Source organism: Lithobates pipiens, unplaced genomic scaffold, assembly GCF_037356315.1.
Source record: "Lithobates pipiens isolate NorthernLeopardFrog02 unplaced genomic scaffold, aLitPip1_a1.2 Scaffold_13, whole genome shotgun sequence".
Taxonomy (NCBI): domain Eukaryota; kingdom Metazoa; phylum Chordata; class Amphibia; order Anura; family Ranidae; genus Lithobates; species Lithobates pipiens.
Window position 1 is genome coordinate 153,108,652 of NW_027507718.1, and position 23,577 is coordinate 153,132,228.

The 23,577-nt window shown below is 47.1% G+C and overlaps 1 protein-coding gene across 2 annotated transcripts in view; it reads right to left on the reverse strand.

Moving 5' to 3' along the window:
- The window catches only part of POLR2B (RNA polymerase II subunit B), a 726,171-nt gene that overhangs the window by 31,490 nt on the left and 671,104 nt on the right, over nt 1-23,577 (reverse strand). For both annotated transcript variants that reach the window (XM_077475735.1, XM_077475736.1), the window contains one exon: nt 10,707-10,867. In XM_077475735.1, the coding sequence (XP_077331861.1) occupies nt 10,707-10,867 (161 nt within the window). The remainder of the gene's footprint in view (nt 1-10,706; nt 10,868-23,577) is intronic.

Consider the following 23,577-nt stretch of genomic DNA (forward strand, 5'->3'; position numbering starts at 1 on the left):
CAAAACTCCTCCCCCCAACCAGTCAGGCTGGTGTAAGCCACCAGAGAAGGGAATCGCTGACTAACTGGCTCACCCGAATTTGACAATCCAAGGATAAGAGAGATATGTTCCATTTTGACAAAATCTCCTTCTGCAAGACTCGAATGGGAAATTGAGCGTATGGTACTGCCTCAAAAGTGGCTACCATGAGGCCCAGGACTCTCATTCAGAAGCGCAGCGACAACCACCTGCGGTTCAAGAACTTCACCACAGCTTGAAGAGTCTTCAGCTTGTCTGAAGGAAGAAGCTTCGGAGGAGTCCAACAGTAAGCCCAAGTACTCCAGGTGTTGAGTCAGCACTAACACTGACTTCTTTAGGTTCAGCACCCAACCAAACTCCCAGAGAGTCTGCATGGTGATCGCAACATCCTCCCTTAATTCTGAGGCAGAAGGTAACACGATTGCGATCCCACGTTGCCTTAACAGCGCCAGAATTGGAGCCAACACTTTGGTAAAGACTCGGGGTGCTGACGCCAGGCCAAAAGGGAGAGCTACAAACTGGTAGTGCTCTTCCGATTGCAAATTCGCAGAAACTTCTGATGCCTGAGGCATATGGGTACATGTAAGTACGCGTCCTGGATATCCCAGGGATGCCAGGAAGTCCCCCTGATGGAGAGCAGCGACCACGGAGAGAACTGATTCCATCCTGAACCTTTGCACTTTCACAAAGCTGTTGAGGGCCTTCAAGTCCAGGATTAGACGTACCCCTTCCTTTTTTGGGACTACAAAAAGATTGGCGTAGAAACTCTGAAACCTTTCTATGGTCGGTACAGGTACCATCACCCCTGCGCAGTAGCAGGTCATGTACTGGCCCGAACAGGGCTTCACGACGAGCCGGAAGTAGAGGTAGGTTGGAGGGAAAAAAAAAAATAAAAATCTGTGGAGTAGAAAGAATCTATCTTGTACCCAGATGAAACAAGTTCGCAGACCCATTGGTCGGACAGTAGAGAGGTCCACCGAGCTGCAAACTACCAAAGGCAACCCCCCAACCCAAGAGTTGGGGCGGGGGCCAACCTTCATGCGGTAACATTTTTGCTCGCAGACTTGTTTGGCTTGCGAAATCAGGGATGCTTTTGTCCTTCAGCAGGTGCCTTGTCGAACTGGGAATGCATACCTCCTGACCCAGGTGGGCGAAAAATCTGTTTTTGAGCAGAAAAAAAAAAAAAAAAAAGAGGGCCCTTGCCTACAGCGTGGCTCCTTACCCTTCCTGGACTGTGGGAGCGACGTGCTCTTCCCACCAGTAACATTTTTAATAATGACATCCAGCGAAGCTCCAAAGAGCCTCTCACCTTGGAAGGGCAAACCCGCCAGTTTTTTTTTAGATGCCTGGTCCGCAGACCAGCATTTCAGCCAAATCAGGCACCGTAGCACCACTGCAGATACTGATGCTCTAGAAAGCAGTGGGACCGTATCAACGGCCGCATCACAGACATACTTAAGGCCAGGCACCAACTGGTCTGCCAGTTCTACGCAGACCGGGGGAGACTTGCTTCTCCAATTCACGGTGCAACAACTTTGCCCATTCAGTAAGTGCCTCCGACACCAAGGCTGTGGCCAGCACAGGTCAGAAGGGTGACCCCACTACCTTAAACATGGACTGGGCCACTGCCTCGGCCCTCCTATCGGCAGGGTCCTTGAAGGCAGGAGTCCCTTCTACCACAATCGTGGTTACTTTATTTATTTAACCTGGATACCGGGGGGGAGGGGGGGGGGTCAATGACCTGAGGAGACATCCATTTTTTCAGGAGGCTCTCCTCAAAGGGGTAAAACGCCACCATTCTTCTTGGAACTGAAAAGGCCCGCTGCAGACTTCCCCATTCCTTGTAGATGAACGTATCAAAATAAGTCGAATACGGAAACACCTTAGGCGTGCAGGCCGGTTTGCAGGACCCAAAAGGGACCGCCACCTCAGCAGAGGTTCCTGCTGCATCCTGTATCTTCAGGGTATCCCGCACCGCAGTGATAAGTGCTTCTACTAGTGTTTATTCCTGCGCTGACCCGGACACAGTCATTCTCACTGTCCGAATGGTCCTGGTCAGCATCCTCTGACACATCAGAACAAGGGCCCCCAGTCACCATGGGACCTGAGTCTGAATCAGAGCTCTCCCCAGAAGACGGGAGGGTTTGGGGCAGGGGGTGTTTTTTTTAACCCCCTTGCGCCCGCACACAGCTTCCACCCGGGCAACAAAGGTCTCCAGGACCGCCGACAAAGCGTCCATAGGCACAGCGAGCCGGTTGCAATAGCAGGGATGTCTAGGGAAGAAGCGCCAGCTTCTGACGCCATGCTGACCATTTCTCACCAGCCACAACTTAGGGACTTAAGGCAAGGTACAGAAATCCCACCCTCCTAGCTGCTCACAGACTGAGGGGCCCCTCTGCAGTACTCACCACCCAGTGCTCATAGTGAAAACCGCACTGTTCTGAGGCACACAGACCCAGCACTAGAGGCAGAAACTTACTGAGGCTACAAGAAGATGGCCGACGGCTGTCCTTAGCACAAAAATCACCAAGAAAATGGTCGCCGAACCTTCTAGAAAATGGCTGACAGCCCATGCACTGCACAGACTACAGGAAAATGCATGCGCAAAATGGCCGCGGCCTGCGCAAAATGGCCTTTCCTGAGGTAAATTTTTATTCAGGCCCCTCACGGAGAAGATAAAAGGGACAGAAAAGTAAAAACGGACAATAGACAGCATGCAGCCCCCCTGCCAAAGCCCAGAGCCCCCCTGGTCTAGGTACATACACGGCTCCTTATGCCCAGTCACACAGCAGCCCCAGCAGAGGGGGGAAGGGAATGAGGGATAGGGAGAGAGTAAAGGGAGAGTGAGACCCCCTAGTTGACCTCCCAGGGAATGCCAAGCTGCTCTATCCTGCCGAGGCAGGGAGAGTCGTACTTGACATTCCTGTCAGGATTGCTAGACGCATTCCACCACAGACCCATCACCCGAGCAGTACAGGGTGACTGTTGGCCATGGCACACTGACAGACAGCAGTAGCCCAGTCATTTGTGTGCCCCGGAGCTTATAGCTCACCGGCTGCCCCTGGAGCAGAAGGGGCATGTCGTGGCTAACCCAGTGCGTACCTAGGGTCTGCTCACGCTCGATGGCCAGGCTGGGAAGACTACAAGGATCTATATTATCCAGCCTATCACCCAGGCAGCTGTTGATTGTAGAAAAAATAAAAATAAAAAAATGAAAAAATTCCCAGGAACAATGGTCCCCTCAGGGAGCCAGGTCCTTCTACACTAGGCAAACTTAAATAATAATAATAATAATAATAATAATAAATAAAAAAAAACAAAAAACGATCCTGGCTTCCTAGCCAAATCGGCGCAGTTTTTTTGAATGCTGAGGCCGGGCGTGACGTCATAACATGTCGCCCGGCCTCTGAACGATCATAGAGACTCCGGGGATGATCTGGTCCGCCGGAAATCTCTATGGTATTATCCGGGGGCCGACGGATCCTGTGACCGACTCATCGATGGAAGCGGTGAGTCGGTAGAAGCACCGGAGGGCGGCGGAAAGGGGGGAGGACGTCCTCTCCCGCCTCCCGTAAGAACGATCAAGCGGCAGAACAGCCGCTATGATCGTTCTTATGGTGCAGGGAATCGCCGGCTGAAAACGCAGATATCTGAATGATGTCTGTGGCCTCAGGCATCATTCAGCTATACCCCCGGAAATTCAAGGACGTTGGGCGGGAAGTGGTTAAAGAAATCATCTAATTTTCCTATGCAGAAACGGACAAAAAATACAGGGAAGTGAGGACAGCAATTAGAAATAATTGTTCATCTCCTGTAAAAGGTAAAGAGAAGTTTTTTTCACATGCCTCTTCTAAGAGAGTGTGAAGCAAGTGGATGTTGAAAAAAATACAGATAGGGCCGACACCTGGCCCTTGATAGTACTCAAGGCCAGCTTCATCTCTAATCCCATCTGTAGGAATTCAAGGATCCTACGTATGACATTTTCTGTGGCGCCAACTCCTGGATTCACACCAGGAGCCATATGCCTTCTACGCTATAGTATACGATTCTGGAGGCCGGCTTCCTAGCATTAACAGTTGACAGCCCACAGTCCTTTAGAATGTGGGTCTCAATAGCCAAACCGTTAAATTTAGCGTTTGTAAGGTAGGATGGAATACCAGATCTTGCGAGAGAAGGTGTAGCCACAGTGGTACGGTCCAAGGGTCCCCTACTGCCATCTTTATGATCTTGGAAAACCAAGATCTCCTGTGCCACAAGAAACACCTCTTTCCCTTCTTGTTTGATCCTGCAAAGAAGCCACAGAAGCAGAACAGGAGGAAACGCATAGATCAGTGAGAACTGATCCCATGGAAAGACCAAGGCATCCGTTTTGCATGTCATTGGATCCCTTGTCCTTGACACAAAGTTGTCGATCCTGTTGAACCTGGATGCAAACAGATCCACATCCAGAACTCCCCATTTTTGACATATCGACAGAAAGAAGTCGGGATAAAGGAACCATTCTCCCAGGAACAATTGTTGGTGACTTAAGTAGTCCGCCTGCCAATTCTCTATCACTGGAATGAAAATTGCTGATAGGCAAGGAATGTTGCTTTCTGCCCAAGAGAGAATATGATTCACCTCTGGGCCGCACAACTTCTTGTGCCCCGGTGATTGATGTAGGCCACTGCTGTGATTGAATCCTGATGGGTTAATTCCGTAGTCTGTGTCCAGGCCTCAAAGGCCAGGCATACTGCCCAAATCTCTAGAATATTGATGGGCAAGGTCTTCTCTGATTTGGAGCATTTCCCCTGGACACATGCTTCTTCCAGGACTGCTCCCCAGCCTAGAAGGCTGCCATCTGTTATCACCTTCCAGGTGACTGGTAGAAAGGATTTCCCTTTTTGAAGATTCTTGGATATCAACCACCAATTGAGGCTCTGACGCACATTGGGGGGGGGAAATGCATTGCAAAGAGCTTGGACCTTCTTGTTCCAAGTAGACAGGATACTGTTGTGTAGCCGTCTTGAATGAAACTGCGCATAAGGAACGGCCTTGAAGAAAGCCACCATCTTTCCCAACAATTTCATGCAAAGCCGAATAGAAGGATTGTTCTTTGTTTTGACCAACTGAATCAGGTCCATTATGAAACTGATCCTTTCCTGGGGCAGAAACACCCTCTTCTGAGCTGTATCTATTTTAAGGATGATATCTCTAGGTTGAGAATTCAACCTAGGTCTCCTAGGTAGCTGACTGCAGTGACCAAAGTTTGGTTTAAGCGGGCTAACGATTATTCTATCAAGAGTAGATCGTCTAAGTAGGCTAGTATTGTTATACCTTTGGCCCTTAATCTGGCTAAAGGAGGAGCCAGGACCTTTGTAAACACTTGAGGTACAGTAGCCACACCGAAAGGTAGCGCTACAAACTGAAAATTAAGATTTTCTACATCGAAGCGTAGAAATTTCTGATGAGCAGGGGGAATTGGCACATGGAGATAAGCATCCTTTATGTCGATTGATGCCAGAAGTTCTCCCACTTGAAGGATGGAGACTACTGATCGTATTGACTTCATGCGAAAGGAACGACTATTTAAAAATTGGTTTAGATGTTGGAGATCCAAAATGTGTCCGCCATCCCCGTTTGGTTTTGGAACCTCAAACAGGTTTGAATAAAAGTCAAAACCTCGCTCTTCCAAAGGGACCTCCGATATCAGATAAGAGATGATCCAGAGCTAGAAAGACTTTTTCCTCTGGATCTCTGGGATTGTTTGATCTGAGAAACAGAGGAGACGGGAACTCTAAGGGTCCGTTCACACAGGGGCAACACGACTTTCAACACGACTTTTGGAGGCAACTTGGACACGACCTGAACACGACTTACAACACGACTTTAAGTCGCCCCAGGCCAGAGAGCATACTAGGCCCTTAGGTCTGGTATGGATTCCAAGGGGAACTCCCTACGCCGAAAAAACGGCGTGGGGGTCCCCCCCAGATTCATACCAGACCCTTATCCGAGCACGCTACCCGGCCGGCCAGGAAAGGGGGTGGGGACGAGCGTGCGCCCCCCCTCCTGAGCCGTACCAGGCCGCGTGCCCTCAACATGGGGGGGTGCCTTGGGGAAGGGGGGGCCGCGCGGCCCCCCCACCCCAAAGCACCTTGTCCCCATGTTGATGAGGACAAGGGCCTCTTCCCGACAACCCTGGCCATTGGTTGTCGGGGTCTGCGGGCGGGGGGCTTATCGGAATCCGGGAGCCCCCGGATACCGGCCCCCCACCCTATGTGAATGAGTATGGGGTACAATGTACCCCTACCCATTCACCTGTAAAATAAAAGTACAAAAAAAAACAACACACGAGATAAAATACTTTATTGCACAGCTGCAACCCATGTGACATAAAGCCATGTGACACCGCCCCTTGTACCTATATAAGTGGCCGCGCAGTGCGTCCCTGGCATTCCGGCCGGAGAGATCGTCGAGGCAACATCTCCTGGAGAAGAAGAACGGAAGGCGGCGGCGACAGAAGACCGGGCCACCGCCTGTAAAAGAGCTATAAGAAGGCGCGGTGGCCCGGCAGAAGAACCGAAGAGGGGGACAAGACCCCCGAAGTCGGGAGAAGAGGCCGGCGGCGAGGAAGAAAGCCGGACTCCTCCGCTAGTAAAAGAGCTACAAGAAGATAGCGGAGGAGTCCGGCGAGAAGACCCCCAAAGACGGAAGACCCCCGGAGCTGTGCAATAAAGTATTTTATCTCGTGTGTTGTGTTTTTTTTTGTAGCGTGCTCGGATAAGGGTCTGGTATGAATCTGGGGGGGACCCCCATGCCGTTTTTTCGGCGTAGGGAGTTCCCCTTGGAATTCATACCAGACCTAAGGGCCTGGTATGCTCTCGGAGGGGGAACCCACGCCAAATTTTTATCATAAAATTTGGCGTGGAGTGCCCTCTTGAGAGCTGATAATTCTGTCAGAGTCGCCTCCGTATAAACGGAGATCCGACTTGGAGGCGACCTTCATTGAAATCAATGGGTACTGGTCGCCTACAAGTCGGATTCAAGTAGTACAGGAACCTTTTCTGAAGTCGGAGCGACTTCAGTAGTGTGCATTAAGACGGCTCTCATTCACTTACATTGCTTTTTAAATGTTGTCCGACCTGAGGCGACTAGGGGCGACCTGAAGTCGGATCGGAGTTGCCCCTGTGTGAACGGACCCTTATTTAACCTAGAGAAATTAAGGAAGCCAACCATCTGTCTTGACATTGTTCCTGCCAGACCCTTGAAAACTGTAGAAGCCTTCCCCCCACTCGAGCGAGCGGGGGCATCCCTTCATAAGGAGGCTTAGTATTTTGTTTTGTGGGTTTCCTCCCCCAGGTCCTCTTTTGGCCCTGGGACTAACCCTCTTGAATCTGATGGTGGAGGCCGTCGTGACTGCCTGGAGGTTGCTGCCCCTGGCACTGGAGAAGTACGTTTAAAAGTAAAATGCTTAAACTTCTTCTTAACCGGTAAAAAGGGAACTTTTCCCGTCAGAAATTTTTTGGATATACTTATCCAGATCATCTCCAAACAACTGTTCACCCTGAAAAGGGAATCTGGCCAAGAGCTTTTTGCATGGTGATTTGGCTCACTAATTTTTCAACCATAGGATTCTATGCAAATGTGTCAGCCCTAGCATGAGCCATGAGGCCTGGAGAATAGAATCTTTCTAGCATCTACTGTGAAACACAATGCCTCCGATATACTGGCCAAATCCTGGGCCTGCTCATCAGGAATAACGAAGTACATCTGTAAACTGGTCCATTAAGGACTGAGATACTCTGATCGCTGCCAGTGCAGGTTGAACAACTGAACCTGCGAGCGAAACAGTTTTTAAAAAGGAACGCCAACTTCTTATCTGTTGGATCCTTTAGCATATGAGTATTGTCAACTAGACAAGTCAGGTTTTTATTTACAGAGGATATAGTACCGTCAATTGCTGGAATTCCCCATTTCTTATAAACGTCTTCCTCCATAGGATAAAGTATTAAAAACCCTTTTGGAGGAAAAATCTGTTTATCTGGGTGCTCCCATTAAGAATACATAAGCTTCCTTAGCCATGAATGGATAGAAAAAGAATGATCAGATTGGGGAGGCTTTAGTGAACCCAAACCAGAAGTGTGCTCATTGACTGACTGTGCTGGCAGTAAAAATGTGGAGCGGACCAACCCAGTGAGAGACTGTACCAATAACCTCTCCTGTGAACCTGATAGCTCCGTATCAGGTTCTTTGGAAGAGGAGACTTCAGCCTCTGGTCCTTTGAAAGAAATTCATCATCTCTTGCTCCTTTTTCCTCAGTATGAGGGTCCTGAGCAATGAACAGGGACCTGCTACGCTTAGCCCCAGTCTGGAATGCAAATAAAGCATCAATTTTCTGCTCCAAGCTTAAAATGGTTGAAGAAAAAACCTCCTGGGTAATATACATAGGGGCTGCAGTGTTAAGAGCAGCTGCAACACTTGCCCCCTGCTGATTGCTTACTCTGACCAGCCACATCACTCTCAGGGGAGGATCCCAACTTCTTTTTTGAGATGGTTCCAGGCTGCCGTGTGACTGTAGTAGTCTTACTAAAGCCCTTTTTGAGTTTTTTTACCCCCCTTCCTCTCATAGCCCAATATGCACAAAGCAGAGGTACTACTAGAAGAAATGCAGCAACTGCTTGAGCAATAGTCCAGCTCAATTGCTGCTATTAATTCCAAGCCTGATGCTCTGTAAATGTGTCAAAAAGGAATGCCTGTGTCACCAAACCTCTTAATACCACCTTTGCTCTTGCATTCCTCCAGCAGCATGAAACAGCACAAAAGGTGCCTTTTAAAACCTCCCTTCCTACACTGAACGTTGGAGGATGCCAACGCAACGCTAAGCCCCTGCTCCTGATCCTATGGGGATCCCAGGAAGGAATGGTGAGGCTCTCCAGGCTTACCAGAGGTCTTGCTGTTGGCCGGAGGAACTTCTGCTTCCTGACACATCATGGCTCTCTGAGAAGCATGAGACGTTAAGTGCTCAATACAGCCCCCAATGGTGATCACATAAGCATGACAACATTTACAAATTTAAAGGAGAGATTTATAAGAAAATTTGAAAAAATTCTTAGAAAACTCCACTTAACTTTCCCACCACAGGGTTTTCTGTGGTAAACCAACAGACCCAAACTTCACCCTTCACGGTGGGTTCCGTTAAAACTTTAGTAGCCAGGGACCCTCAGGGAACCCACAATCCTGGACTTGTAATAGCATTCCGCCAGTAAAACGTAATGGCCTCACTACCAAAAAGTACTGGATCCCAGGGTCCAGCTCTCTAAAAAGAGAAGCGTTACAGGCAAGACCTAGTTTCTTTGGATACAAGGTCCGCGCATCATTCAATTTGGCCAAAAAGACACTTTGAATGGATCCGGTCTGCATGGCTAGCCCCAGCAAGGATTGCTCCAGTGGAGCTTAGCACAACACATCTTTACTTGTGACCAACACCATAGACACTGGCGAAAAAACCGAGGTACTCCCAGTAGTGAGAGGGGTTATATAGGGAGTGCACATTTTGTCTTAGGCCGTGCCAGCGTTCATCGTCTGAAGGTGGCCTATAACCCACATAGTAACTACTATGGACCTGTGTCCCGTGATGTACGATAAGAAATTAGGATTGAAAGTGGTAGCTTGCAAGGTTTTCAAGTTTATAGCTGGAAAAGATGGTTGTAAATGTGTGTGAGATAAACTAGTTCCAATGGCCGGTTCCTTTTGGAGTTGGGAAACAGGTGGTGTGGCAAATGATCAGCTTGCGTTGTTGGAAGAAAATGGCAGTGTGCAGCTAAGAATCCTAGTCACTTCATTAGTAGGCACAAAAACTACCGACTGAGGTGGGAAAAAGCCCCCTCCCCCCTCCCAAAAAAAAGGCAAAATTTAGAAGGTCAACCTCTTACACCGAATAGTGAGACAATATAGTTAGGAAAAAAATCAGAGTGCAAGTTGCTGCTCCTCGTGTGTGCACACATTATACTTATAGGATAATGATGCAGTGTATACTATAGATCTAGAAACCATTACGTAAAAGAACAGGGTAACCCAGTTTTATCTTGTACACATTGCTGGTCCCATCCTGCGCCCAGGCTTTGCCTATCACGGGGAGGGCATACCCTCTGGGGGAGTCTTCAGGGTCTGGCTGTCAAAGAATGGAGCACACCCAGGACCTGTATAGCACTCTGTGGCCAACTACACTTGTTGCACCACGTTCCAGGGAGAGCATGCAGGAATCAGTGCACAAAGCAAGCCATCCAGATAAGCCCTGCAAAGTCCGGATGCTGTTCCCAAGGTGTGTTTCAGTTTCACCGATCTGGAAACTGCTAGAGAGTCATGAAGGCAGTAAGCAGTCAGCTCTTGATAAATGCGTCAGTTGAAGGCGGTAATTAAATATGGTGAAAAAAAGTGGGAAATGCTTTTTCTTCAAGAGGGTGATGCTTTTGCCAATGAAGCACCTGACGGTAAGCAGCATGAGACAGTTCACATACAGCTCAATATTTTAAGCTGAAATGTTATATAGAGAAGTCAGAGCAGTGACTCATTCACCATAGTGCTCTGAGAATACTGAGGTAAAATGGTTCCCTGTAATAAATATTTGTAAAAGACATATCTTACAAAAAATGTTTTTAAAAACGTTATTACAACCCCAAACACACCTACAGTTTAACTTTAATACCTACCGTGATCTACCTTCCATTGGCTGTCTGTTTAAAATCTGAATAGGGCCTCTTGCACGGGAATGAATCTTATCATCTACCATGTGCTTTAACCTCTGATAGTAAGTAGGTCCAATAAAAATTTGTGACGTGATCTTGCGACCGGTAAATCCATTATACAGAACCTATTTTAAGATGAAAAATTTATATAGTTAGGTTATATGGAGGCCACACAATCCTGCATTCATACCGTCAATTTACACACATCATCTGGATAGAATAGGTACATATATTTTACAAATATTTCAACAGCTTGTTCAAAAAATAAAAGAAAAAACGGTCATGCCTGAAAATTACTGAAACTCTTCCCACTGTTAAATTGGTATTAAACCTAAAAACAAAAAAAGGAATATATTGCAGCTTACCAATCAGTTTACTTTTTTATTTACTATATTATGTACTAGCAGATTTAAATGGACTTGACTAACAAATTAAAGCCAAACTCCAGATAACACTTTATAATCAGTTACAACAGTTCTTTTTATTACTTTTGTTTGTCTCAACCCTCTGCTACTTTTGGACAGCTTGGTCTGGTAAACGAAAATGATCGGTACAGAGAGGGAAGGGAGGAACCGGCATCATGACATGATGCTGGTTTACAAGTGATCACTCCATTTGACAGAGCGATCACGTGGTAAATGCCCGCTATCAGCAGCCATTTACCGTGATGTGCCGGGTCATCTTGACCCGGCGGTCATGGATGTTCCTGGGTGCACGCCCCAGGGGGTGCGTGGGAGCAAGATTCTGGGAGGTCGACCATGGACACCCTCCCAGAATAAGCCAAACGCGCTGTAGCCATGTTTCGGCTATGGCCCGGTCGGCATGTGGTTAAAGTATATGTAAACCCTCACATTATAAATCAGCCCATTCAGTTTCAAGTAGAGATTAAAGGCAAACCATGTATGTACTGTATACATCTAAAAACACTATAAAGTACCACCCCCCTTTGAAAAAAAAATCAGTTATCACATACAGCTGCATAAGGGTACTTCCACCACACTGAGGCACATCTAAACTGGCAGTAAAACACTAAGACTTAACGCCTGAAAAGCTCCAGAAAACTGCTTCCCATTCATTTCAATGGATGCTTTCACACTGGGGCAGTGCGCTGGCGTGGCAGTGAAATAAGTCCTGCAAGCAGCATCTTTGGGGCATGTTTGGAGAGCTTAAAGCACCTCAAAAACCTCACTCAATTGAAATGAATGTGAAGCACTTCAAAAGTGCCTAAAAAGCACACGAAAAGTGACGCACAATGTTATTTGAGACATGCGACATGAAAAAGGGCACTTTTGAAGAGTTTTTAGGCACTTTTAAAAAGCTTTTGCGGTGTTTTTATATTCAGGTAAATGGAGAGGGGCATTTTTTAGCTATTTTTTTAGTGCTTCAAACATGCGCCAAAGGTGCTGCTTTCCGGATGTTTTTCACTGCCTTGCCAGCGCACCGTCCCAGTGTGAAAGCATTCATTGATTTTAATGGAAATAGGTTTTCGGCAGCTTTTCAGGCACTTTTTTTATTTTTATTTTTTAGAGCAAAAGCACCTGAAAAGTGCCTCAGTGTGAAAGGGGTCTAAGGAGCTCAGGGAGGAGGAACAGCAATACACTTGTCTTCCCACTGGTCTTCACAGGCTGTGCAGAGGGGGCATGTCAGCAGAAGTCCGATCATTGGAGAGCAGGCTGAGTTCCAGCACAACCAAAAAACTGACCACTCTGTGCTCAGTTTTTCATAAGAAAGCAGAGGGACTGGCAGAAACACCAGGTATTTCACACAAAGGAAGCAATACAAAGAGAACATGATACTTTCTAATACAAGTACATAGTAGAGCAGTCATATGCAGGAATATGAAATGTTGGGTTCACATATTATTAAAAAAAGTGAACACATCACTCCACTATAATAATGAGCACAAACACATAGGGCAGATAAGATTCTGTACTCAATGATTTGTTATGTCGCTTATGTGGAAAATAAATTAGGGGCAAGAGTAATGTATGTTTTTTGTTACAGCCCTTTACAGTGCACCCAAGAGATATTCCCAATAAATACCTATTGGTATTACTTGCCATGTCCCGTTCCGGCCTAAGTTCACCTTTTAGTCCTAGCCCACGTACAGTTACAGTGCTTCATAAAAGTACTGACGTTAGAACACATTGCAACCCTGCAGATCTGATCCACTGCAGTGTGAATCAGCCCTGGGTGCTCTTTTTAAATACCTGGACTTCAAAGCCATGAACTAAGTATGCATGCTCCTCTGCCTTGGCTCAGGTGATTGGGTCAAGTTGAGAGCTACTTCGGGGTATCTGTGACAAGACAAACCAGGATGGAGAGTCAGACTCTTCCTGACCAGCATGGAACCATCAGGGTGGTGATTAATTCAAAAGAAATCAAGGAAGCCCTAAACCAAGCGATGCTCAATCTGTGGCCCACAGAGCCTTCTGAAAACGTTTGACCTCAAACAAGGGAAGCGTATGCTCATGTTCTGGGATGGTGGTCGGAAAGACCAGATCGCAATCAACGGAATGCTTACCCACTATGTCAAACTGGTGCAAGCCACAGAGGAAGCAGGAGCTGCATAGCCGATGCTTCCTCTGTAGTACCAGCTCCTGTCCCAGGCAGAGTGATACCAAGCACACTTCACCTGGGACTTTTCTAGCAGCCTAGAGAGCGATGCCAGCAGAAGCTGGAAGAGGAAAATAAGGTCAGCATATTAAATATACACTGCACTTTTGCAATGAACATATTAGCACCTATAAATGGGTTAACAACAATTAGGCTGCATTCACGCTGATTTGCAGCTACAGAGCAGTATACCTGTGGCTTTCCTGTGGGTTATTCACAGTAAATAATGCTGCGCTATCTTCAAAAGACAAAGGAAAAGTGCTAAACATATAATATATCAAAAAAAGAGGGCAATTTTTATTTTTTCCTCTGGGTTAGCTGCACCAAACCATAGACTTCTATTATATCCTGTGTTGTGAATTGGTCCTATGGAAAATAAGGATTCTGATTGTTTTTAAAAATTATCGCGCTAGTTAGTACCCTAGGGTCTAGTACCGGAGTTCCCTCTTGGGAACCTCACCTGTATCAAAGAAGAGTGGCCAAGCAGTGATGTTCTATTGTTTATTTCTTGTAGTTTCTTTTATTTTCTATTTTTTGCTTACAGCACTTTTTTTTTAGGCTGTTAACCTGTTATGTACCATTTTACATGGTACTTTTTGAGCCGGGGAATGTCCCAAGGCTCTGTTTTTGTAAATCTTCTAAAAATCAATAGAATGATTCGTGATTCATAGATGATCGTGCTATTCAAAATAAAAAAGATCTAAATTCTAAGCCATTTTCATTGTGGCCTACGACCGATTAACAAAAAAGTCGCCCTTCAAAAGGTTGAGCCTGCCCTAAAATGAGCCAATGTTGCATGTGCATTGGATAACAAGGGCTGTAGAAAGGCTTTGCCTTTTTGCTTTGCATAGGGTCAAACTCCCTATTGGTAGCAGCTATACCCGTATATTCAAGTAGTGTACACGAATGAACATCGGAAGAGAATTCTTGTAGAAGGAAGCCATTGTTGTAGAATTTCAACTATACTCAAATCTGGGATCATGCCCTTTTTCTTTTCGTATTCCCATAAATTGATCACAAAAGGGTGAGAAACTCTGTATTAGGACAGCAAAGATCCCATTAACATTCAACAGTTAGGATGCTATTTTTGAACTGTGTGTGCTTGTAGAAGCCGCAAAAAAAACAAAAAAAACACCAACTTTAACCAGTAAAGTCTTTTCCAGGAATCTTTCAGGATAGCACGCATGAGACCCCTAGGCTCCTCCCCCAATCAGGAAACACTCCCTTCATTCTTTTCAAAAAGCAGCCTCCCCGTCGGCACCTCAGTTCACAAAAAGTACCTCCAGACCACTGGGGAGACCAAACAAAAGAAAAAACACCCCATTCAATGTTAAATCTGTAGATTATAACCAGGGTGGGGAATTGGTGATGTACAGAAAGACTTCTGTAAAAGACATTACTGGTAAATGTAACTTTGGTTTTCCCAAAAAAGCACTTACCCCCTAGGGTGGGACTACAGCCTGCAGAACTTTGCATCTGAAAGCCTGTTTTTCTGACAAAATTAAGTCCGGTCTGCAGTGCTTAAAAGTGAAACTGGACCATGTAGCAGCTCAGCAAATCAGCGCTGGAGTAGTGACAGCATTTTTGGCTTGGGGGGAAAAAAATGGCGGCGTTTCCCCTTGAACCAAATCGATGTAAAAGGGAACTTCACCTTTGTGTATGCCCTAATTGAGGACCCAATCAGATGCCCTCCTCAATTGCTCCTGACTGAGAAATTCTGCCACCTGGTTCAGCTTCCCCTTCAGGTGAACTGCCAAGATGAATGCAGCGTTGTTCTCTGCCCATTTGAGAATCTCCAGTGATAACCAGAGAGTTTTCCTCCAGGTGTCAGTGGCTTACACCATCCGCAAGGGGATGATGTAAGCCACCGCCAAGAAGCTGTCCAAAAGGACCTGCACATACTGCCCCGGCAGCTCCTTTGAAACTCTCCCCCAGTTTGAGGAACTTTGTGCCTCTTTGTTTTGCCTAGACCCTTAAACTAAATGCCAATACCAGGTGCTTCCCCCTAACCCGGGCACTTGCATCTGTTACTGTCTTAGTGACCAGGGAACACCCACAGAAGACCCCGAGAAAGGTTTGTCAATCACCTCCAACACCAAAGGGTCCTTTTCCTCTGGGTCAAAAACTGGACCCTCGAGTTTAATGACTGATGGTGGTCCCAAATCCCTAGGATGAAAAGCTGCAACGCCTGGAAATGTAGTCCTGCCCACTGAACAGCTGGAATGGAGGACGTCAGCAGGCCTAGGACTGACATAACTTCCCTTATGGACACGCCGATTCCCCAGCAACAGCTTGACTGCCCAGTCTATCTCATCGATCTTCTCCTGTGACAAAAACACCTTTAGCTTTGTCGAGCCCTGATTATCGCCCAGAAAAGTAACCCTCTGGCCCAGAATCAGATTCAATTTTTTTGCATTCAGGAGCCACCCCAGGATCTCCAAGTACTCCGGTGCTTGCCTCAGATCCTGCTCTAGCTGATCTGCTGTCCCAGTAAACAGTAATATGTCATCCAAATATGCTACAACCAACACACCCTTGAGGCCCAGAATGACTAATGCTTCTGCTATTACCTTTGTAAATACTCTGGGCCAGTGGCGGTCCATCAAAAGGGGGCACCATCAAAAAATATATAAAAAAGGCCCTTTATGTGTGTACGGAGCACCGGGCACACAGGTGCTATGGGAAGCATGACGTGATTGTAAACAAGCAGCTCTATTGGCGCTTCCTCAGTGTCCTGAGGCACAGAGCTCTGCGCCTTTAACACTCCCACTGCTGCAGTATGATCGCAGCAGCTGCTTGTGTACTAGATGGGGGGGGGGGGATCTGATCATACTGGATGGCATGGTGACATTGTGCTGGGAGGACAGGTTATGACATGACAGCAGGAGGGGAAGACCAGCTTCCTTCACTGCACACTGATCTGTGCTGATCAGGACACTGGCAGGCATCTTTATTATCTCCTGATCATCCTAGCTATCCTCTCCTACAGGGGCTCCCTCCCTGTTCTTTCCATTTTCTTCTCTGATCAGGTCTGTTTATGGAGAATGTCGTTGCAGCAGTGCAGGAGAGCAAGATTCCTCACTGCCATATACTGTCTAGCTGGAGTATAGTGGACATCTGCCAGAGATGGTTTGGTGGTCTGCTCTGGGAGCTCCGTGTTGACATTAGGCTTGTTATGATAGATCTTATTTCAAAAACAATGTAGCTGTAGGCACCCCTGAAAAAATCTAAAGAGTGCTGTGAATATTCAAAGTGACAGTGTGAGTTGCCTGAAGATATCCACCACCTAATGGAAAAAGGCTTCCCGGAAGTAATGGACCCAACTAGGCATATGCCCACTGAGTCGTATAAGGCTGAATGGTATAATCACACCCCAGGACGTGACACTTCAGAGCTTCAATATACTTTCAAAGATTGAGCAGGATTCTTTAATATTTGAATTATACGGAAGTCCAACTGAGATATAGCGGCAGGTACACACTGCGCGTCTTCCCAATGTTACATACATCAAGTGGGGAAGAAATGGAGCCGCATATTGTGATACCGTCAGATAAAAAATCTTTAATATTTTTAAAAATGGGTACACACATGTGTAAAGAGGGCCGATCATGCCATATTCCTATTACAAGGGATTTTTACATTCCTTGAAATTGGAATAAAAGTGATCAAAAAGGTTTTATTTTTTTTAAAGTGTCAAAAAATAAAGTAAAGTGCCTATGTCCCTGTGTGCTCGCACACAGTAGCGAATGCATATGCAAGTCCCGCCCACATATGAAAACTGTGTTCAAACCACACGTGAGGTGTCGCCGTAAACTTAAGAGGGAGAGCAGTAATTCTTGCCCTAGACCTCCTCTAACTCAAAACATGTAACCAGTGGGGGCGTGGGCAAGCTATGGAAGCGTGAGGAAGCTAACCTCAGAGTTCTGCACAGGTCAACCCTGAGAACACCCCGCCGGACCGGCAAAGAGCCAAAACTCCATGCCAGGGGACCGTAAGCATCTGCTGAACATGGGAGAACAAAGGGGTCCAGAAATCACGCACTATTTTCTCCGCCAGCACAGCATTCCTTACCCCGCAGCCCCGGCCAAGTCGGCGCCACTGCAAGCTCCACCTGTGAGCGCAGCCGCTCACTCCAGAAAAGGCACACACCTGTTGCGGGCGGCGACCTGTCTGCACAGAGCGACTTCTCCCATCCTGTCTCCTGCCATTCCGGCCTCAGACGCACAGACTAGTTCTGCAAATACAGGGGGGCTAGATGGCAGTGCAGAGGGCTCCCTCCAGAACATTGTGGCAGACTTGGCACAATGTAGCAGGACCTACAGGGAAAAAAAATAAAATAAAATAAAAGAAAAGGGAACTGCATGACATACGCCAGCAAGTAGACGTCATGGAGGAGAGGGTTACAGTCCGGAGTCTTCCAGCTCTACAGCAGACACCCGCATCACTGCCCTTGAGACAGAACAGCGGGTCTTCCGCCATCATCTAGTGGAAGTCCAACTGAAGCTAGACGATGGGGAAAATGGGAGCAGATGGAATAATCTGCGCGCCTACGCGGCATCCCAGAAGCAACCATGGGGCCCGATCTTTGCACCACGGTGGTGGCCATCCTAAACCAGATTTTGGAGTAGATACCGGAATCCAATTTGGAGCTGGACAGGGTTCATCACATCCCATGACCCAGAGCACCCCCCCCCCCCCACAGCACCGCAGGACCCTGCAGCTACAGACCTTCCGCGAGAAATCCTGTGCAGGTGCACTTTTTTTTACTATAAAAGAGGAGATCCTGCACCTGTCCTGGGAGAAGAGCCCTATCGACGTCGACTGAGCACTGATCCGGATTTACCCCGATATCTCCAGGCAAATGAGGGCCCTGCGGGGGCTCATGCAATCCCTTCTCCAAGTGATCTGGGATGCCGAGGCCACGTATCGCTGGAGTCATCCCTTTCATTTGATCACGAGGAGGCGGGGTGCCGAGTTTCACCTCTGCTCACCAGACCAACTCCCGGATCTATTCAGCTTTATTAATAAGCCTCCCATGAATGTTCCCAATTGGTTCAATTCCATGCTATCCCAGGAGGCACTCTGTGCACCCTTGCCCAGGCTGCAGCGAGTCCGCTGGCCCCACTCACGTTCCCCCAGCCAGAAGAATGCAAGTCCCAATCCGATGTCGGAGGAAACCTGACTTTTCTTTCCGCCATGGGGACTGGTAAGCCACTATGGAAGGCTTGCTGCTGGACTATCCTTTTAGCACCCGGACTTTACCACCTTAGGAATCACTAGTATCTGCCTGAAGGGGTGCCCTCTTTAACCCCTGCTGCCGGTTCACAGCATATCCCGCAGGCTACTGTTCGCTGAGGGGGCTTTTGTGGAACCTTTTTATTTTTTCATATAAGTGAGACTGTTGTGGGGGGGGGGGGGGACAAGGGCACCCTGTATGAGTACCCTGTGTACAGTTTTCGCTAATAAATTGGATATATGCATAAAAATACTACACTATGGTACCCCTTCTTTATTGATCCACTGGGTTCCCTGGAGTAATAAGAAATTAAAAGGAGTTGTGGACCTGGAGAGAAGAGCCTTAAAAGGGACCTCCACTTATAAGCGGTCATCTCCTTACCATAAGGTAAGGGGCCATTGCCCACCCAAGTGTATGGTCACAGAGGAGAGAACACAGGCAAGTGGTTACTCAATTGGAATGCACATAAACTGTTACAAAAAAAGCACGGGCACTTTAAAATAGACATTATATATATATATATATATATATAAAAATTCTTTTTTATACACATTCACTGTTTGAAATACTTCATTTTACGTTGGACACCCTATTGGACACAGTGTTGAGAGTATTTTTTGTGGTTGAACGCACGTGTGAAATAGGCTCTGTAGGGCGTTTACTTATTTTACACCATATTTTGAGAATATTTTTTGATGATATTTATTTTTGATCTTCTATTTTATAGAGGCTTTGCGTAGCGATTTCATTTCCATAGCCTTCCTTGTCCTATTGCAATCGAATTCACTCTATCTTTATTCATTTGCACTTATCAAAGAAGCACATAGCACTTTCTGGTTTTATTGACCTTTGTATGCTTAAGGGTCAAATTGAGTATTTATATATTGACACACATTTATCAAATTTGAAGAAATTTATGCAACGCATGCCGCAGTCATCTCTGCAGTGTGTTTACCTATATTCTTTGGTGTTATTTATCACATTCATCTATTAGGTTTAAAACTGCATATCAAGCGTATATACTTTCTGAAAAAGAACCACTATTATTTTTCTTGATTTTATTATATGGTTTAGTCATCTCTGTAGTGTGTTTATTAATTTTTTTTATGTGACACTTTGCACTATGATATTTATATTTATTTTTTTGGCACTTTGCACTTTTTTATTTTAACTTATTGCTGGTTTTAGAATCATATGTGAATATATCTGCACTTTAACCAGTGGCTCCTAAAATACTTATGTAAGTTTTTCAGCACTAACTTACAGGCATCAATAGAGGATTGTATATATTTTATTTGACGTCTAGTCTGTTTATTATCTGAGACCTCTTCCTCGAGCCAGGCAGATAAGGAATAGATTTCTTTGAATAATAATTCTGAACGAGAACTGCGCGACACCAACTTACCCCTTATCTGGGGATCTGTTCAATGCCTCTCCATTGGTACCGTTTTCTTTACCAATTGATCTATTGCTGCTCAACCCAAGCAGATCCTAGCGCTCCAACCAGCAATTAGGGCGGGCTCCTGCCTGCAACAGGAACTGTACCCTCCCTCTATTTCTTCTCCTAACCCCTCTGCACCCCCCCTTCTCCCCTCCCTCCTCCTCCCTGACTCCCACCCTCTCGCTTTCCCCCTTCTCCCCTCTTATACTGCACTTCCTCTCCCTTTCTCTGTTTTCTCTTGTGCCATCGCCCTCTGCCTGGAGGAAACTCTCTGATTAAGACCTTCTATACACAACCATTGGTGGTCAGTCCCAAGCCAGAGGACATAATGGGCCTCCTCAAGATCACTTCCCTCAATGCACGTGGCCTGAACAAGCCGGAAAAGCGCTCGCAGCTCTTGACTGATATGCGCAGGGGCAAAACTCAAGTGGCGTTCCTATAGGAAACGCATTTCCGTGCTAAAAGCACACTGAAACTGACCAATGGAACCTTTGACGGTGTACCATATCTCCCCCGATCTCAAAGTTGAAAGGGGTAAGCATTCTGCTGGCCAAATCAGTACCATGGGTGTTCAAGGCGCAGCGGACGAATGCACAGGACTGTTTTATCTTTTTGAAGGGGAGGGTGTTTGATGTGTCGGGTTACTTCCACCAATGTCTACTTCCCCAACGCAGACCACTCAATTGTTGCGGAAACTTCTCCCCAAGCTCTTGGAATTTCTGGAGGGGGTGTTAATTTTCGGCAGAGACCTATGGACCCGTCCCTTGGTCTTGCGTGGGGTCTCCCATTTATCTTAATCGCACCTGAGGCGCCTGAAGGCTGATCTCCCCTGGCGACTGCTCCATGTGCAAGACCGGGACTACACCTTCTCCCAGGTACACCACACTTATTCACAGTTAGATTATCTGCTGCTGTCACACAAAGACCTACCTAGAGTGGTGTCTACCTCCATCGATGTCATATTCTCTGAATACGCTCCAGTTCACATGACACTACAGATGGGACCAGAGACCTGGTCCCCCATGTCCTGGAGATTGAACGACGCTCTTTTTCAATCCGAGGAAACTCGCGGGGAGATACTGAACACCTTGAGTACTTCATCAACGGGGAGTCTGTCGCCAACCCCTTGGTGGTCTGGGAAGCCCACAAGGCGGTTGTCAGGGGCACGTTGATCAAAATAGGAGCCCGCCTTAAACGGGAGAGAACTCGATGCATGGAAGAACTCCTGGGACTGATTAGCAGCCTGGAGTGTTCGCACAAGGTGAGTCTTGCTCAAGCGACTTTTCAGGACCTTCTAAAAGCTTGTGAGCAACTTTGTATACTTTTATTCCATGAAACGAAGCAGAAACTGGCTTGGGCGCGTCGCACCATGTATGAATTTTCAAACAAACCTGGATCACTGTTGGCTAGGGCCCTGCGAGGCCCATGCACAAAAACATGCATCTCTCATATCCTGGCTTCCACAGGACAAAAGCTCAACACTTCATCAGACATAGCAACGGAGTTACGCTCTTTCTATGAAGGTCTTTACAACCTGGACAAGCCCCCTCCTGCTGTCCCCCGGCTGAAGGTGGTTCAAATCGCCAGTCATATGTAGCTGCCTCAGGTATACCATCGCTCCCCAGTGCTGTACGGCAGGAGCTGAACTACAACCGCAGAACTGGGAGCTGCCTTAGCCGCCTTGAAAGCAAGAAAGGCCCCTGGTCCCGACGGCCTAACCCTAGCATATTATAAAACCTTGACACGCTGTCACGTCCCTTGGTCTCCGCCCTCAATTCCATTACGGAGGGCAATTCCTTCCCGGTAGACTCCTTGAGGGCCTATATATCCCTCATTCCAAAAGAGGGGAAAGATCTCCATTGTGGGAGTTATCGCCCCATTGCACTTCTCAATACGGACTTGAAACTCTTTGCCAAAATTCTGGCAAACAGGCTACCTCCCCATATTCCAAATCTCACCCACAGAGATCAGACGGGCCTTGTGCCATTGCAAGAACCACGGGACAACACAGTCAGAATGGCGAATCGGATTCACGTGGCCCGGACCTCTAAACGAGCACTTCTGCTGTCTACCGCCACAGAGAAGCCTTTGACCGCGTCGATTGGTCCTTTATTCGAGCCATGTTGGAACATATTGGCCTCCAATCATCCATGAGGTGGATACTGTTCCTCACACCCCACCACAGCAGTCAAAGTAAACAAGACAAGGTCCGACTTGTTTAATATTTGCAATGGCACACGGCAGGGCTGCTCTGTCCTCCCTGATCTTCATATTACTGGAGCCACTCTTAAGCAGAATTAGGGCGGATGCGAGCATTATTGGCTATCCAAAACTCTCCGGGCCCCATTAAGTAGGTGGGCTGCATTTGCGGACGACCTGATCGTCTTCCTTACAGAACCACATACCTCCCTCTCCAATCTGCTTCAATCCCTACAGGAATACGGGGCACTATCTCTCTTTCAAATCAATTTAACTAAATCCTCCATCCTCAACATAACTAAGTGAAGACGTGGTTCAATGTTTGCGATCGGCCTTCCCGCTGAGATGGGCAACTGGCCGCATCCGATATCTGGGAGTAGACATCACCCCTGATCCTGCTCACCTATATTCGGCAAACTTTGCACTGTTGCTTCTCTGTCTAAAGAAGAATCTCCTCCATTGACACACACTTACGTTGATGTGGTTTGGCCGCTGCAACGCTCTTAAAATGACCTCACTACCGAAGGTGCTGTATCTGATGCAGGCATTTCCTATCATCTTACCACTAGCATTTTTCAAACTAATTGACTCCATGTCCCGTGCGTTTGTCTGGTCTCAATGCAAGTACCCGCATTAGACGGTAACTCCTACACCTGGCGAAAAGTAGGGTTGGGGTTGGACTTCCAGATGTGAAAGCCTACTACAGGGCGGTCCACCTCACCAGGATAGTGGACTGGCACTGCCACGCGGAAGCAAAGCATTGGGTAGCGATGGCAATGGAGGACTCCAAGGACACGACCAAGAGCTGGCCTTGGGTCACCACGCCCCCATGCACAACCCCCCATCAGAATGTCGTCTAAATAGGGAATCAGCGCTACTTCCTGGAGATGTCTCAAGGCCACTACTTCTACTACTACTTCACTACTTTTCTTCGTAAAAACCCTTCGACTGGATGCCAGCCCGAAGGGGAGGGCCGCAAACTGCCAATGCTGAAATCCCTCTGGAGAGGCAATTGCAAATCTTAGGAAGACCTGATGGTTCTGAAATATAGGGACGTGAAGGTAGGCGTCCTTTAAATCCAAGGTTACCATGAACACTTCCCTGAGGAGGTGTCTCCTGAGAGAATAAACACTCTCCATGCGGAACTTCTTGTACTGCAGGAAGACATTGAGGTGCCTTAGATTTATGATGAGGCGATATCTTCCTGAGGGCTTTGGTACCACAAATATGTGGGAGTAGAACCCCTGACCCAGCTGGCCCTCTGGAACAGGCACTATGACCTCCTGCCTGGCCAGTTCTTCTATATTCTGTAGGATTCCTGCTGCCTTGCCGGGATCCATGGG